This window comes from Oncorhynchus nerka, linkage group LG22, assembly GCF_034236695.1.
Source record: "Oncorhynchus nerka isolate Pitt River linkage group LG22, Oner_Uvic_2.0, whole genome shotgun sequence".
Classification (NCBI taxonomy): Eukaryota; Metazoa; Chordata; class Actinopteri; order Salmoniformes; family Salmonidae; genus Oncorhynchus; species Oncorhynchus nerka.
Genome location: NC_088417.1, coordinates 13629534 through 13647566, shown reverse-complemented (window position 1 = coordinate 13647566; position 18033 = coordinate 13629534). Strand labels below are relative to the sequence as shown.

The following is an 18033-nucleotide window of genomic DNA, read 5'->3' as shown; positions in this document are numbered from 1 at the left end:
ACTGGCTCGCTAAAATTCCTCCCAAAACTAGCGAGCCGGGCAGTTTAACGGGCGCTGTGGACAAGCAGAGATGTAATGTCCCGAGCTACCACAGTAGAGACAGCTGTTGGTCTCATGTCTACGTTGGCGCTCCTCCTTAGTTAGCCCGTGTCGCCCCACTTGCATTGGTTCAGGATCTGGTGGCAAGACCCCTCCACTAATCCCGTGTGGGGAATAACGATCAATACGTTCTGGTTCACTTCCTGAACCCGAATGGTAACCGAGTTGCTGATTGATTGGATGGGCCCCACTGCTTCTCCCTCCTTCTCTCTCGGATTCTATTATCTACCCGAATAGATAAAGTGACCAAGCTGTCTAGGTCACTAGGCTCTGGATAGGATATCAGCTCGTCCTTGAGTTGCGCCGACAACCCCTGGTAAAAAGCCGCTTGTAGTGACTCCTCATTCCAACCACTCTCCACAGACAATGTCCTGAACTCGATCATAAAGTCTGCCACACTGCGAGCTCCTTGGCGAAGAGTGAACAAACGTTTAGCTGCGTCCTTACCTCGGACTGGATGGTCAAAAAGCCTTCTCATCTCTCCCGTGAACTCCTGGTATGAAGCCATGCAGGTCTCCTGTCGTTCCCAAACGGCTGAAGCCCATTCCAGAGCTCTTCCACGCAGCAGTTCAATAACAAAGGCTATCCTAGCCTTGTCAGTGGCGTAAGAATGGGGCTGTAGATCAAACACTAACCCACACTGCATAAGAAACGAACGGCATCTTCCCAAATCCCCTTCATATTTATCAGGCGTCGGTACCTTGGGTTCACGGAAGGAAACCGCACCAGACACGGCAGGTGAGATGGGTGAAACAGGTGGTGAATGAATCGCCGGCAAACTGAGCTGATCCTGGATTTGTGTCAAGCTAGCAGATAAGTTCTGGATTGAACCCGCTATCTCCTGTAGCGCCGTCTTGTGTTGTCCCAATGTCTTCCCCTGCTGGGTAATGGCATGGCAAATGGAGTCCAGGTCCGCTGGGTTCATCCTTGGCCGGATCGTTCTGTCACGTTCTTTCAAAATCGAACCCAGAAGCAGACCAGGACAAGGAGAGTAGGAAGAAGGTGAGTATTTATTTACAAGTGAATGTGAATGGGTAAATATATCCAGGTGGCGTAGCGGGCAGCGGTGGTGAGTTGATGGGAGTAAATAGGTGGATCCAATGGGGTAGCGGAATCCGACGACGACCAGGCGGAAATGGGGTAAATGATCCGGGTGAGTAACTGAAGACAGAACAAACGGAGGTAAGTTTAAGGCAAGCAATACGTAAAAAACAACATAACAAATTCTATCCAACTTGAGGCTGATACTATGGCACAACATACTGTTCATGGCTAACGATCCGGCAGGGAATGGATGTCAGGTCCGGGCTTATGAAGAGGAGAGATGATGATCAGGACCATGTGTGCAGATAGCTGATGGGATACAGGTGCGGGTAATCAGAACTCCCAACTGGCTACATTGCCCGGCAACCAGACAGGGTGCGTTCCAGGACGCCGGAAAAAACACTCCAGGACAGAACACAGGCAAAAAACAGACTCAGGAAACGGGATTCGTGACATGCAAAGCTGTCGTCAATATAAAATGTATTTTGATTTAACACTTTTTTGGTTACTACATGATTCCATATGTGTTATTTCATAGTTTTGATGTCTTCACTATTATTCTACAGTGTAGAAAACAGAAAAAAATAAAGAAAAGACCCTTGAATGGGTAGGTTTGTCCAAACTTTTGACTGGTACTGTAAGTAGGGTTAGTAGGGACTCTTTACTCAGTACTTTGTTGAAGCACCTTTCACAGCGATCACAGCCTCAAGTCTTCTTGGGTGTGACGCTACAAGCTTGGCACACCTGTATTTGGGGAGTTTCTTCTCTTCATTCTTCTCTGCAGATCATCTGAAGCTCTGTTAGATTGGATGGGGAGCGTCACTGCACAGGCTATTTTCAGGTCTCTCCAGAGATGTTCGATCGGGTTCAAGACCGTGCTCTGGCTGGGCCACTCGAGGACATTCAGAGACACTCATGCGTTGTCTTTGCTGTGTGCTTAGGGTTGTTGTCCTGTTGGAAGGTGAACCTTCTCCCCAGTCTGAGGTCCTGAGTGCTCTGGAGTAGGTTTCATCAATCCCTCTGTACTTTTCTCTTATCTTTCCCTCGATCCTGACTAGTCTCTCAGTCCGTTGCACTGAAAAACATCTCCACAGCATGATGCTGCTTCCACCATGCTTTGCCATAGGTATGGTGCCAGATTTCCTCCAGACGTGATCCTTGGCATTCAGGCCAAAGAGTTCAATCTTGATTTTATCAGACCAGAGAATCTTGTTTCTCATGGTCTGAGAGTCTTTAGGTGCCTTTTGGCAAACTCCATGTGGGCTGTCATGTGCCTTTTACTGAGGAGTGACTTCCGTCTGGCCTCTCTACCAAAAAAAGGCTGCTTGGTAGAGTGCTGCAGAGATGGTTCTCCTTCTGGAAGATTCTCCCACCTCCACAGAGGAACTCTGGAGCTTTTTCGGGTTCTTGGTCACCTCCCTAACCAAGGCCCTTCTCTCCTGATTGCTCAATTTGGCCGGGCGGCCAGCTCTAGGAAAAGTCTAACTTATTCCATTGAAGAATGATGGAGGCCACTGTGTTCTTGAGGACTATCAATGCTATCAATGCTTCGGAAATATTTTGGTAACCTTCCCCAGATCTTTGTCTGGACACAATCCTGTCTCGGAGCTCTACGGACAATTCCTTCGACCTCATGGCTTGGTTTTTGCTCTGACATGCACTGTCAACTATGGGACCTTTTTATATAGACAGGTATGTGCCTTTTCAAAATCATGTCCAATCAATTGAATTTACCACAGATGGACTCCAATCGAGCTATAGAAACATCTCAAGGATGATCAATGGAAACAGGATGCAAAGAGTCTAAAATATATTTTTTATAAATTTGCCAAAAAATCTTAACCTGTTTTCGCTTTGTCATTATGGGGTATTGTGTGTAGATTGAGATTTTTTGTTGTATTTAATCCATTTTAGAATAAGGCCGTAACGTAACAGCGAATGCACTGTATAGCCAAGTTATCGTTACACATTGTGTACAGTTTAAATTTACATACACTTGGGTTGGAGTCATTGAAACTCGTTTTTCAATCACTCCACAAATGTCTTGTTAACAAACTATAGTTTTGGCAAGTCGGTTAGGACATCTACTTTGCATGACAGAAGTCATTTTTCCAACATTTGTTTACAGACAGATTATTTCACTTATAATTCACTGTATCACAATTCCAGTGGGTCAGAACTTTACATACACTAAGTTGACTTTGCCTTTAAACAGCTTGGAAAATTCAAAAAAATTATGTCATGGCTTTAGAAGCTTCTGATAGGCTAATTGACATCATTTGAGTCAATTGGAGGTGTACCTGTGGATGTATTTCAAGGCCTACCTTCAAACTCAGTGCCTCATTGCTTGACATCATGGGAAAATCAAAAGCAATCAGCCAAGACCTCAGAAAAATAATTGTAGATCTCCACAAATCTGGTACATCCTTGTGAGCAATTTCCAAACGCCTGAAGATACCACGTTCACAATGAGCACTATTCACAGACCTATCATTACTGTAACCTCAGCACCAGACACAGATGTTTTTCTGTCAAGAGAACATTGCCCATTGATGTACAGATGTTGAGAGGCGGACCCTCAGTCTGCTGCTCTCTCCCTCCCTCCGCTGAGACTGACCATCAGATGCAGGCACCACCAGCCCAAGTAAAATAAAAAGCGAATTATTTAAATGTATGCTCATTCAGCTGTGTAATAAGTAATACAACAATGGATCTATTACCGGTGTGATCATATAGCCTATCTCAAATTTTGAAATATACTTTTTTTTAAATCCCCAAACAATGCATTGACAGGTAAATTCCAGCAAAGCCAGTATGCTGTGAACATATATTGGACCTATAGCTTACTGCACAAACATCATTGTTACAGTACTGTTTATAATTGGTTTATGTTGCATAGGCTTACCTTTTTTTAAGTCATGTTAATAAAAATCAGAGCGGTAGATCTCGGCTTGCATTTTGACTCAGAAAGTGATCTTGACTCAGAAAATGTTGGTGACCACTGTGGGGCTAAACAAGGATATTTCACTGTCCTCATTCTATAATGTTGTTGCCTTGATTTTGAGGGTCTCTGTGTATCTCCAGATTCACTGACACCCAAATATCACCTATGTATATTTTTTACATGGCCTATTGATTAACCAGACACACTGTTTACCTTTTTTATTAGTATTATTTTGTGCCATTTACCTTAACATATTATTATTATTATTTTCTTATTATTGTCTCAATGGGCCACTAGGCTATACATAGGAGCTAAGTGCCATGGTCAGGTCACTCTGAGGGAAACGTCAGCTTGATGTCGAAACGCCAGTCAGGTTTTTATCCTGGACAATGGATTAAAGTGAGCTAAAAGAAATCAATCTGCTTGTTTTGTTAAGTGCTCCAACTCCTTTCTACCTTGAATAAGTCATTTTGGAAGGTTTTCATGGTAAGGCCTTCTCATCATGGCGATATACTGTACTTTGATGTAAGCCATCCCAGGGGTATATTCACTCCTTTGTTATGACCTAAAAGCAGGTCCTCTTCAATGCTGGCCCTGTAAGTGAATTGCTTCCTCTGTAAAATAATCTTTTTTTTCTCTCTTTCTCTTTTGCTTTCTTTCTCTCTCTCGCTCTTTTTCTCTCTTTCTCTCTCTCGCTCTCTTTCTCTTTCTCTCTCTCGCTCTCTTTCTCTTTTTCTCTCTTTCTCTCTTTCTCTTTTCTCTCTTTCTCTCTCTCGCTCTCTTTCTCTTTTTCTCTCTTTCTCTCTCTCGCTCTCTTTCTCTTTTTCTCTTTCTTTCTCTTTCTTTCTTTTTCTCTCTTTCTCTCTCTTTCCCCCTTTCTCTCTTTCTCTTCTCTCCAGACTCACAACTAAATATCTGCGAGTCAAAGAAGAGGACGAAGAGATTGACTTGAATAGCATGATCGAAGGTAAGGCATGATTTGGCCATTTCCAGCTTTCTCCCCCTCATTGAGTGGGCTGAGTTTCAATTGAAACAGCTGGGGTAGATGGTTCACAGGTTGTCGTTAATTGGTATTAGTGATGTGCTGTCATCATTTGGATGCGTTCCCTCGCTTCGCTGGCTCTCTGGAGTATCGTATGTTCATATGATGCAAAACGCGTCATAACGATTGTATTTCTGCTTGTACGAGGAATAGCTCAGATACACATGAAAACATGTTACACACAGACACACACACTTAATCCTGTGCTCTGTTATACCACTGGACGGGGTCAGAATGCCCTTTTTCAAGTTAAGTCTCATCACCAAAAGCGATTCAGCCAGTGACTGGTTTTAGTTGTATAAGCAGTTTGCCTGCTTCATAGCATTTGAAAGGTAGTTGCTCTCTACGAAGATGGCTGGTTTTGCCAACAAGCAATATACATCACTGGAGGGTCGGAGACCCAATTTGACTTGAGGTATTAGATGTCAGTCATGGTTGTTACGGGGCAATTTCTCTGTGAAATTGGTCGTTTTCATGTAGAAAGGCAGTATTAGTCATGAGTCACTGGATCACCTGGCCCCGCAATCACTCATTTTGATTACTGTGAGCACATGTGTAATTGAGTTCAAGAGGGGTTCAAAACCTAAAGTAAAACGCAAACCTTTAGATACAGGGCATTCAGAAAGTATTCCGATCCCTTGACTTGTTCCACATTTTGTTACGTTACAGCCTTATTCTAAAATTGATTAAATCGTTTTTTCCCCCACATCAATCTACACATAATACCCCACAATGACAAAGCAAAAACAGGTTTTTATAATCTTTTGCAAATTGATAAATTATTAAACTGATATATTACATTGACATAAGTATTCAGACCCGTTACTCAGTACTTTGTTGAAGCACCTTTGGCAGCGATTACAGCCTCGAGCTTGGCACACCTGTATTTGGGAGTTTCTCCCATTCTTCTCTGCAAATCCTCTCAAGCCCTGTCAGGTTGGATGGGGAGTGTTACTGCACAGCTATTTTCAGTACTTTTCAGAGATGTTCGATCAGGTTCAAGTCCGGGCTCTGGCGGCTGGGACACTCAAGGACATTCAGAGACTTTTCTCGAAGCCACCCCTGCGTTTTCTTGGCTGTGTGCTTAGGGTCGTTGTTTTGTTGGAAGGTGAACCTTCTCCCCATTCTGAGGTCCTGAGGGCTCTGGAGCAGGTTTTCATCAAGGATCTCTCTGTACTTTGCTCTGTTCGTCTTTGCCTCAATGCTGACAATTCCTTCGATCTCATGGCTTGGTTTTTGCTCTGACACGCACTGTCAACTGTGGGACCTTTATATAGACAGGTGTGTGCCTTCCCAAATCATGTTCAATCAATTGAATGTACCATTGAATTGACCATTTCCAAAAATGTCTAAACCTGTTTTCACTTTGTCATTATGGGGTATTGTGTGTGTATATTGATGAGGGGACATTTTTAGAATAAGGCTGTAACCTAACGAAATGTGGAACAAGTCAAGGGGTCAGAATACTTTCCGAATACACTGTAGGTTTTTCTTTTCACTACTCAGCAATTTTGAGTCCCAACAACATCTATATTCCTTCATCGGATAACTTCATTGATTGTTATGAATTGGTGGGTGGTTTCCATGGCAAACAGAGCCTACGACCCATTTTGAATCGCAGTCAGCAGGAGAGAAGTAGGGGGGGGACACAGAGAGGGTTAGTGTGTATGTGCACGTGTGCCTTTTTCTTTGTTAAGCTGTCAGTTTCTACCAAGGAAAAAGAAACACAGCGTCGCCTGAATGGAGCCCATTTCAGGCCGAGTGCATTTCTCCTACGGCCTATCAGAGTGCGATACTAATTTTAGCTCCCGCGACAGCAGCCCTTCCTGTGAGGATGATAAGAGGAGGGGAAAGAGCTCTAGGTGTGACGACAGAACGCATTACTGCCACGGCCGGAGCAGCTGCCAGCCAGACCACCCACACACACACAGAGAGCCAAACACACACATATAGTAAACACACACACACACACAGAGAGCCAAACACACACATAGTAAACACACCCACACAGAGAGCCAAACACACACATAGTAAACACACACACTTTAACACACACCACACACCACTCGCCTTACCTCCAGGCCACAAGGCCCCAATTGTTTCTGCCATGGGTTTGTTCTCTGCTGCCTCACCGAACTGAGTGAACTGATCCTGACTCTACTGTGGAGGATAGATTCAGGGGCCTGGATTTAATTTAGTACATTCTGTACTGACAATGTAATAAGATGGGGAGAGATCAACACACAAAGAGAAATTAAACTGAAGAATACGCAGGAATCTCATACTTCTCACTCCCAGCAGCAGAAATGCCCATTCTTGTCATTTGTTTCCTCTTTTTACATTTTTTGTTATTTTTCTCATCAGCTGTAGGATGGCAAGTTGTCAGAACAGAATAGACTTGCCGGATCACCCCACCCTTGGACTCTCTCATAGCTGAAATCCCTTCTGAAAGGGTCAGATGTGACAGACTGTGATACAGTGACAGGTGTGAAGGTAGCGTTTGGTTGTTGTTAGGACTACTTCAGTCACTTTGATTCGGCCGTGGCTAGAGAGAGAGAACGTGAGAGAGTGATGTGTGGTGGAGCCCCGCCTGTTGCCACCGACAGGTGACAGACCGCAGAGGGCACGGAGATGCAAATCGTCTCTTCATCTTCTAGATTTTCTCTCACTGCTCTCTGTTCTCCTCTCCTCACCTCTCTCTGTTCTCTTGTCCTCACCTCCCTCCGTTCTCCTCTCATCACCTCCTCCGTTCTCCTCTCCGTTCATCTCTCTGTTCTCCTCACCTCTCTCTGTTCTCCTCACCTCTCTCCGTTCTCCGCACCTCTCTCCGTTCTCCTCACCTCTCTCTGTTCTCCTCACCTCTCTCTGTTTTCCTCACCTCTCTCCGTTCGGGAGGTGACCAAGGCTCTGTAAGGTCACTTTTACAGAGCTACAAAGTTCCTCTGTCGAGATGGGAGAACCTTCCAGAAGGACAACCATCTCTGCAGCACTCCACCAATCAGGCTTTTATGGTAGAATGGCCAGACAGAAGCCACTCTTCAGTGAAAGGCACATGACAGCCCTCTTGGAGTTTGCCAAAAGGCACCTAAAGGACTCAAGATTCAGATTCTCTGGTCTGATGAAATCTAGATTGACCTCTTTGGCCTTAATGCCAAGTGTCACGCCTGGTGGAAACCTGGCACCATCCCTACGGGGAAGCATGGTGGTGACAGCATCATGCTGTGGGGATGTTTTTCAGTGGCAGGAACTGGGAGACTAGTCAGGCTCGAGGGAAAGATAAACATGGCAAAGTACAAGGAGATCCTTGATGAAACCTGCTCCAGAGCGCTCAGGACCTCAGACTGGGGCGAAGGTTCACATTCCATCATGACAACGACCCTAAGCACACAGCCAAGACAAACCAGGAGTGCCAAGCTTGTAGCCTCATACCCAAGAAGACTCTAGGCTGTAATCGCTGCCTTAGGGGCTTCAACAAAGTACTGAGTAAAGGGTCTGAATACTTTTGCATATGCAAAAAATTCTACAAACCTGTTTTTGCTTTGTCATTATGGGGTATTGTGTGTAGATTGATGAGGGGGGGAAACTATTTAACCCATTTTAGAATAAGGCTGTAACGTAACAAAATGTAGATAAAGTCTAGGGTTCTGAATACTTTCTGAATGCACTGTATATACTGTAGCTAATTAATGATTGGTTATTACATAATAAGCTTCTAACATAGGCTTTGTCTCTTGCACAATACGCAAGCACCTGAGCTCCGCTGGCCTCCTTTTAAAAATGGAATCCCATGCAGGAAAAGCTAGACTAGAATAGCTTGCTGGACATTATTTATTTATTTATTTATTTTAGCATTTCTTAAACCAATAGATTATTCGAAGTGGAACGCAATCACTCTTTTTGTTTGTTGCTGAATGTTAAATACAGCAGCCAATAGAACTCACGCGTAGTTTGAAAGAAGAGCGAACGGCTGTAGGATATAGCAGTTATTTATTCAGACCCATAACCATTCAATCTTCTTAAAGAGAAGTGAAAGCCTTCTGCATCTAATTCCAGTCCTATATTATTCAAGGATGTCATTAGAATGATGAAGATAAGGACAACGAAACGTATTTCATTTAACTGTTGAAAGCAGGAATGAATGAAGCAACAAAAGAGAGAGAAAGAGGAGGTAGGCTAATAACATTAGGAGAAATATTATGAAAGGTAGGCTATATATGCGTCAGCCTACTAATTATAAATAGTCCCTATTATATTTCAAAATTAAAATCAAATTCGCTAGCCTATACACTTGTAACTTCGTAGGCCGCATGTGTTGCACCAGAATGGCATGTTCTCTTCTGCTTTATCATGGTTTGAACGATGTGTGTACTTCCTGTCCATATAATACAGTACAGTAATGCAGTTTACACCAAAAAATATTAGCCTGCTGGAGCTAGTTTCCTTTATTTACCAAAGATAGCATAAAGCTAGCTATATCTACGGGCTTTTTCTGTCATGTGCAATGTGCAGTAGCCCATATCATATATGTATTGGATAACGGCACAATCATATAGGCTTTTTTGGGCTTATTAAATGTTAATGTAGGTTCTCATTTGAATGTATTTAATATAGGGCTCATCAGGCTCAGGTAGCATCAGTTTAGAATTGTCATGCTGATCAAATCTCTAAACAAATCCAGACACTTATATGCTTTATAATGCTTTCGAATGGCTCTTCCGATTTTGGCGGGAAATATCGGGCTATCCGGGAGAAAAGCTAACAAACTAGGTTCAACTAGCAATGCAAATGGATTTCTGATTCAAATAATATTACTACACAGATCATACACGTAACGTTAGCTAGCTAGCTAGCCAGAAAGCAATGTTTCCTAGCTAACTAACAGTACGCTTTAACTTGCAATAAAAATGACTTTCTGACTAAATTAGAAACGTATATCTGAAAATGTAGCTAGACTCTTGCCCATATACATGGATGAATGCTTCACGGCAGACTGGAATCATTTAACTCCGTTTTGTTTGTAGCTATATCTTGTTTGGCCAGCATTGTGTCAAGTCACTCTGGTTCACTCTGACCGTGTTGTGTGCAGAAAGTAGCCCATCACTTTTTTCAAAAGATCTGTCGACAGCGCCTGCTAAATTCAGGTTATCAATGTTGTTGAGAAAAATATCAAAGCTTTTATCGTTCTCGATGGCAAACGTTATATCTTTAAAAAACGGCGCAGTAGAAAGGACTGTCAACACGTACTGAACAACTCATGTTATAGACAGAAGCATGCTACATTGCAGACCAATCCAAGCTCATCTCCCGTCATGTCCAGCCCATCCATTATCTCAGCCAATCATGGCTAGCGGGAAGGTTCCTGTCTTCCATGGCTAAACCAACTAGGCTCATAATTTAACAATTTTTTTCTAATTTATGGATAGAATACAGGTTTGTTATTAAAGCACATGAAAGTTCACATGTTCCAGAAGGCATTTCTGTCAAAAAATGGCTCTCCTGTGAAGTAGTGACATGCGACATACGCCTAGTTTCCTGAAACGAGTCACATATACAGTCTGTTATGACCAAGTATACTTTCTTAAAGAATGTCTTCACTGGGGTAATTGGTATTACCGAGGAATAAATATATTAACTTTGGGAGCCATTCCATTCTGAAGAGATTTATTCTACTTGTATGAATTTTGGGAAGATTTCCCATTTGAATTACATCTGCTTTCAAATTGTTTAGTAACGGGATAAAGTTGTATTTGTTGTTTGTTGTCACTTATTACGCATCCTAAGTATCTGATATGTTTTGTCGTCGACTTAAAGCATTGCTGTAGATCCGGTGTTCCAACCTTTTCTAGCATTCTTCTCCTCTTCCCTGTGTCCTTAGTGTGCAATATAAAGTAGTGCTGTTTTCTGTCAAAAGAACTGGTAAATTACACAACTCTAAGTGTGGCCCAATAAAATGTTGTTTTATATTTTCCCAAATTGTATTGTCACTTTATTTTTCCTGGTTTTAGATATTGATTTATTTTTAGACAAAAAACAATTGAGATGTTCTTAGTCCATGTCAATGCTTAAATCACATCAGGAGAAAAATGTTATAGGTCTGGAAGAACACTAACAAATTTAAATTCCCCATTAATTGCGCTTCTGGCCCTTTAATTGCGCATCTACAGTAGCAAGTGAGGAGTGTGATGTCTAATGTGCAGGTCTAGCAATGATTCTGTAATTTTGCTGCTCATTTCATGGCAAAGTTTGCAAATAACAAATAGATACAATATATATACTGTTCTCACTCATGATATACTTCTTCCAGGTAAGCCTACTTTGCAGTTAACATTTAATTGAGAAGGTTTTGGGGAAAGTATTTCTGTCAACCAACAAGATGGTTATCACATCAACTGGCTACACACAGAGTGATAGACAAACGCACGCACGCACCACACAGACAGACAGGGGCAATATTGCTGGAAATGAATTTGAAGATATTTTGTTATTTTTTAAGCCAATAGGGGCTGACCAGGGGTAGGATAATATCAATGTTGTGTTGATTAGACAGATAGTAGCTGGGAGCTTGCGTTGTCTGATTCTTTTGAGATTTGTTTATGACAGTTTGAGTACACGCAATTAACCTGTTGAAGACCCCTGCTGTAGGTCATGAGTTATTTAGAAAAAAATCAACTAGAGTTCCACAGTATGAGTCATAATACCCATAAGGAAATGGTTCCAATCGTTTTTCCACCATTAATTCTTCCCAAAGGGGATTTTAGAAGCACTTTTAAAAAAGGGCTGTGTTTCATGTAGGCTTACCGTTGCATAACGTTTTGCAATCCGCATATATCTTTCTAGGATAAAGTGACTTTCATCAATGCATTTGCCTGTATTTACCCCCCCGCAATATGAAATGCTAATTAGCTGCTGATATGGAACTACAAATGCCGTGATGATCTGTATCATAAAGAACTACAAATGCCGTGATGATCTGGACGGGACTGCTGAATCCGGGCAAAGGTTAGAATCTCTGGATTAACTATCTGTCAGCTAAATTGAGGAATTATTCCTTTTTTTGTACACTCAGTGCATTTCGAGAATGTGGGCTGAGCAGACATTTAACAGAGAACACACGGGAAACATAAAACAAATGACTTTTTTTGTACTTTGAGGCTCTATGCCTTTTTAGGGCTTTTAAACTCAAACTCCTCTCCTAATGTAACAGACGTCTGTGGATGATGTCATTCTACATACATTGGCGAAAGACTGCCACTTAAATGAATGTGGCTGGTAGGGGTTTGGGGGAGTGTGGTCCACCTAGAGACTGAAGTGAGATGAGTGGAGGCCCCACACATACTTCAGAGAAGTGTCTGATGCCGTCCCAGCTCCCCCGGTCCGACCCCTCGGAGAGCCCATCTCCACTCTCACCGATAACCATCATTGGATCTTAGCTATAATGACAAACAAGGAATGATAATGACTCGATATCCTCTCCTAATCTGTACGGAACTCTTATTCATTTTACAGCAGGTTTGCAAGTCACTAAAATAAATACAATTAATAAAATTGTAGTATAGTTAAATCCTTCCTTCTCTCTCTCTCCCAAGGCAAACCCATCCCTCTCCACTTCCCCTCCCAGTTTTCTCCCCCTTTTACTCCACCCAAGCTAAGCTTGCATCCCTGCCCACGCAAGCAAAGCTAGTCCCTACATCCTATTCTTGCCCACCCAAGCCAAGCTTGTAATTGGCCGTAATCGGCGTCCAAAAAGGCCAATTACCGATTATGAAAACTTTAAATCGGCCCTAAATTAATCAGTCGACCTCTAGTCCCTACCTCCCATCCTTCCCACCTTCCCTACCTCTGACACCCATCCATCCATCAACTTACTCATCCATTCTCATTCACCCCCCCAACATATACCCTATGCATCCACACACCCATTCTCTCCCAGCGTCGTACACATATTCATATTCACCATCTCTCACACTCCCATTCATATATACACCTACACTCCCATTCATATATACACCTACACTCCCATTCATATATACACCTACACTCCCATTCATATATACACCTACATTCCCATTCACATATACACCTACACTCCCATTCACATATACACATACACTCCCATTCACATATACACATACACTCCCATTCACATATACACCTACTCTCCCATTCACATATACACCTACACTCCCATTCACATATACACCTACACTCCCATTCATATATACACCTACACTCCCATTCATATATACACCTACACTCCCTTTCATATATACACCTACACTCCCATTCATATATACACCTACACTCCCATTCACATATACACCTACACACCTACACTCCCATTCACATATACACCTACACTCCCATTCATATATACACCTACACTACCATTCATATATACACCTACACTCCCATTCATATATACACCTACACTCCCATTCACATATACACCTAAACTCCCATTCACATATACACCTACACTCCCATTCACATATACACCTACACTCCCATTCACATATACACCTACACTCCCATTCACATATACACCTACACTCCCATTCACATATACACCTACACTCCCATTCATATATACACCTACACTCCACACACATGGACATCCATAGAACAGTTATTGACATAAGCTTTATTTCGCCCATTGAATTGTCTTTTCAGTGTCCATGTAGCCCATTGCCAATGGCAACTTGTATTGTTACTTCATAGAGAAGAACAGTTACTTGGGGAAAGTAGAGTATAGATTGTATTGGGCATCACTGTATGTAGCCTAGTGAGCTGATGGTTTTTTTCCTTCTCAAAGCAGAGAGCTCTCCTCCTTCAACTGGGAAGGCTTTTTGTAGCTTTAATTAGGGCTTCTGAATTCCATGCTTTGCGTTCCCTTCCATACCCACAGCACTGCCGGGAAGCGGAACTGAGACTTGATCCAATTTTACTCCAATGAACTGTCTGATTGGAATGTATTCCTTGCGTCTCTCTCTCAGCCTAGCAGACAGGTCCTGGACTAATCGAATGGACTGGGCTTGGATTTTGATTTCCTTTCCCCCCTTTGTGGCCTCTGAATGCCCTAATGACAGCTTTGCAATCTCTTGGCATTCTCTCAACCAGCTTCATGAGGTAGTCATCTGGAATGCATTTCAATTAACAGGTGTGCCTTGTTAATAAAGGTTAATTTGTGGAATTTTTTTCCTTAATGCGTTTGAGCCAATCAAATGTGTTGTGGCAAGGTAGGGGTGGTATACAGAAGATAGCCCTATTTGGTAAAGGACCAAGTCTATATTATAGCAAGTACACCTCAAATAAGCAAAGAGAAATGATAGTCCATCTTCTTTCCGACATGGTCAGTTAATCCCGAAAAATGTCAAGAACTTTGAAAGTTTCTTCAGTTGCAGTCACAAAAATCATCAAGCGTTATGATGAATCTGGCTGTCATGAGGACCTCCACAGGAAAGGAAGACCCAGAGTTACCACTGCTGCAGAGGATAAGTTCATTAGTTACCAGCCTCAGAAATTGCAGCCCGTTTGTTTATCAACAGGACAATGACAGAAACACACCTCCAGGCTGTGTAAGGGCTATTGGACCAATAAAGAGAGTGATGGAGTGCTGCATCAGATGACCTGGCCTCCATAATCACCCGACCTCAACCCAATTGAGATGGTTTGGGATGAGTTGGACCACAGAGCGAAGGAAAAACAGCCAACAAGTGCTCAGCATATGTGGGAACTCCAAGACTGTTGGAAAAGCATTCCAGGTGAAGCTGGTTGAGAGAATGCCAAGAGTGTGCAAAGCTCAAATATAAAATATATTTGGATTTGTTTAACACTTTTCTTTGGTCATTACATGATTCCATATGTGACTCACCACCTGGATTCGGTCTTATGTCGCACAATATGAATTTCAATGTTTTACATTGGATAAAAGTAGAGACTCGGAGCTACAAAATGGTATATCATACACAGCAGAGGAACAATGGGAAAGTAATTCTACTTTAAAAATTGATAAACTTGTAAACTCCCTTTTCAGAAAAGGGCCTTATTTTGGAACCTACTAGAGAGCTCTCCTTTGTCTACACCTATTCAGCATGTTCACACCCTCTTTAGCCGGCCCCACTCCTCTCTTTAAGGATTCACATGAGGTCATGTGATAAAGACTGAAAGTGGTAGTAGCCTACAATAAAGAAAAATCCCAGGTAAACAGAAAGTGTTCAGATAAAAATAGATGACGCACACAGACACACTTGTCTAAATCGATGGGTCATGTGAAAGAAATGCTGTAGTGGTGGAAAAATTACTAAGTTGTCATACTTGAGTAAAAGTATAGATCATTTCAAATTCCTTATATTAAACCAGACGGCACAATTGTATTTTTATTTTTTAAATAGCCAGGGATACAATGTACTTAAGTATCACTAAAAGTTTACTAAAGTAATTATATCAATACTTGCCTATTAAAGGCATTTCCACCACCATTTCTTCCATTATTAATTTTACAGACACAAAAAGATCCCACCATGTGGAACAAACAAATGATCTTTCTGCATTTATAACATTGTACCAAAACCTCTTGTTTCCATCACAGCTGTTGTGGAAACGTATTACTGTTGCACATTTGTAAGGCTAAATAGATCATCCAGTTACCTGCATTTGCTGTTGTAGCTAGGACAGCGCTGCCCAAATGACCCCATGTGGGGTCACCTAATATGAACATGGGGTCGCGGGAGAATTTCCAAAATCCTGAAGAAATAAAATATATACAAAGACGATATCATATTTTGTATCTCAAAATCATTGTAATGTGGTAAATCTTAAAAATCGAAATGAAAAGTTTTCAAATCTAAAGGACATAATTCAACCAGAGAGCACTTGAGCGTTGTACTTAAATCATTCTCATGGTGAACGTCTAGGGCCGCTAAGCTATGAAACCACACACTGTTGCAGAGACTTTGATATTACCGGCCACTATTGATATGGTGAAAACAATGTGTGGGGAGGCAGAGACCTACAAACTCCCATCGATACCTTTGTCAGATAGCATACTTTTTTCGTGTTATTGCTAGCAATCAAGAGGAAACTGACTGAACGACTCAAACTCCCCAGCTTATGCTCTCCAAATGGATGTTAGCTGTGAGGGCCGAGATGGCCAGACATTGACTTTTGTTCACTATACATGTTGGATGCTATTCACGAGGACTTATTGTTCTGTCTCACAATTCTCGAGCATGAAACGACACAGGGGATGTTCAGTGTGCTGCGTGGCAATGTTGACGAAAAGCTGATTCCGTGGGATTGAATGGTGGGCTTTTGCACAGATGGGGCTCCATCTATGGCGGGACGGCGGGCAGACCTCTGCATTCTATGAATGTGTCTCCCTCTGCCATATGGACACATTGTATGATACACTGAGAACAGCTGGTGGCAAAAGAGCTGAGCACAGACTGCTCACCTCCAACGCTTGGAAGAGCACTTTGGGACCTAATTCCCAATCCGTTTGACTGGGATCCTGGCTCAGTTGACATGCCAGTACGTGAAATCGAACAGCTGATTGAGCTGTCATGTGACCGAAAGCATTCACGGGTCACTACAGAGGTGTTTTTGGTTCTTGACTCAAAGGGAATAATATCTACTTTTGAGCATTAATGTCGCATTCAAAACAACTGGGAACTCGGAACTACGAACTCGGATCCAACTTCAGTGCGTTCAAGACAACTGGGAACTCGGAACTACGAACTCGGATCCAACTTCAGTGCGTTCAAGACAACTGGGAACTCGGAACTACGAACTCGGATCCAACTTCAGTGCGTTCAAGACAACTGGGAACTCGGAACTACGAACTCGGATCCAACTTCAGTGCGTTCAAGACAACTGGGAACTCGGAACTACGAACTCGGATCCAACTTCAGTGCGTTCAAGACAACTGGGAACTAGAAGGGGAAAAAAGTGTTCTGACTGGAAAAAAATTGCTTTGAACCGTCATCCAACTCGGACATCCAACTCGGGAACTCTGGCCTCTTTCTAAAGCTCTGACTTTCTGACCTGAAGATCACTGATGTCATGATTTGACCTCCATATTTTTTATTAGAGTTCCCAGTTGTCTTTAAAGCACCATAAAAGTCATGGTACCCTTCATATCTGTGTGAAGCTGGATTCAGTGCTCTCGTCTGTATTAAAACCAAATATCCATCCAGGTTGGATGTGACAGCAGAGATGAGGTGCTCACTGTCAACCACGCCTCCTGACTTTGAGAAGCTCCGGCGCGACATGCGTCAAGCACACCCATCTCATTAGTGGTGGTGAAATAAGATACATTAATTTGCATTGACTGTCATAGCTGCAAATAAAAATAAACATTGGCTGTTAAATGATGTAATTTTTTCACATGGAATCAAAATGGGGTCATGGGAACCCCTAAGCTAGCATGTTGAAATATGCAAAAGAGAGATTTTCTGACAACAAAGTTACAACTGGTGGCGTCCGAGTCACCACTGGTTTAGTATGAGACGAGTCATGAAAATCATGACTTGAATCTGAGTCCTGGACTCGAGTACCTCAACACTGTAGTATAGTTAAAACATTTGTGTACTGTGACACTGCAATGATCAGTACGGCGCTGTAGTTTACATTTCTTGTCCCGCCCTAGAAGACAATTATATTCTGGTTTTGATTAATTTATAACTGTGTTATGGTTGAATACACTCGGTGTCAGGGCAATCCATCTGTATGAATAATGTGAATTATTTTAATGTGATAAATGATTGTGTTATTGTAATTAGGTCATCCTCGCCAACTGCAATTGAAATATCTTGACTCGTGACTTGCGTTTCCAGGTCCCACTGTGGAATAACAGTAGAAGAGTGTGTGTATGAGCCTGATTGGGCCTCCCATAGATGCAGCATGA

At 42.3% G+C, this 18033-nt stretch overlaps 1 protein-coding gene across 7 annotated transcripts in view; it reads left to right on the top strand.

The window, feature by feature from the left end:
• Positions 1-18033, top strand: part of LOC115104874 (lethal(3)malignant brain tumor-like protein 4) — a 129292-nt gene that overhangs the window by 75261 nt on the left and 35998 nt on the right. For all 7 annotated transcript variants that reach the window (XM_029626239.2, XM_029626238.2, XM_029626236.2 and 4 more), the window contains one exon: positions 4987-5054. In XM_029626239.2, coding sequence (XP_029482099.1) covers positions 4987-5054 — 68 coding nt within the window. The remainder of the gene's footprint in view (positions 1-4986; positions 5055-18033) is intronic.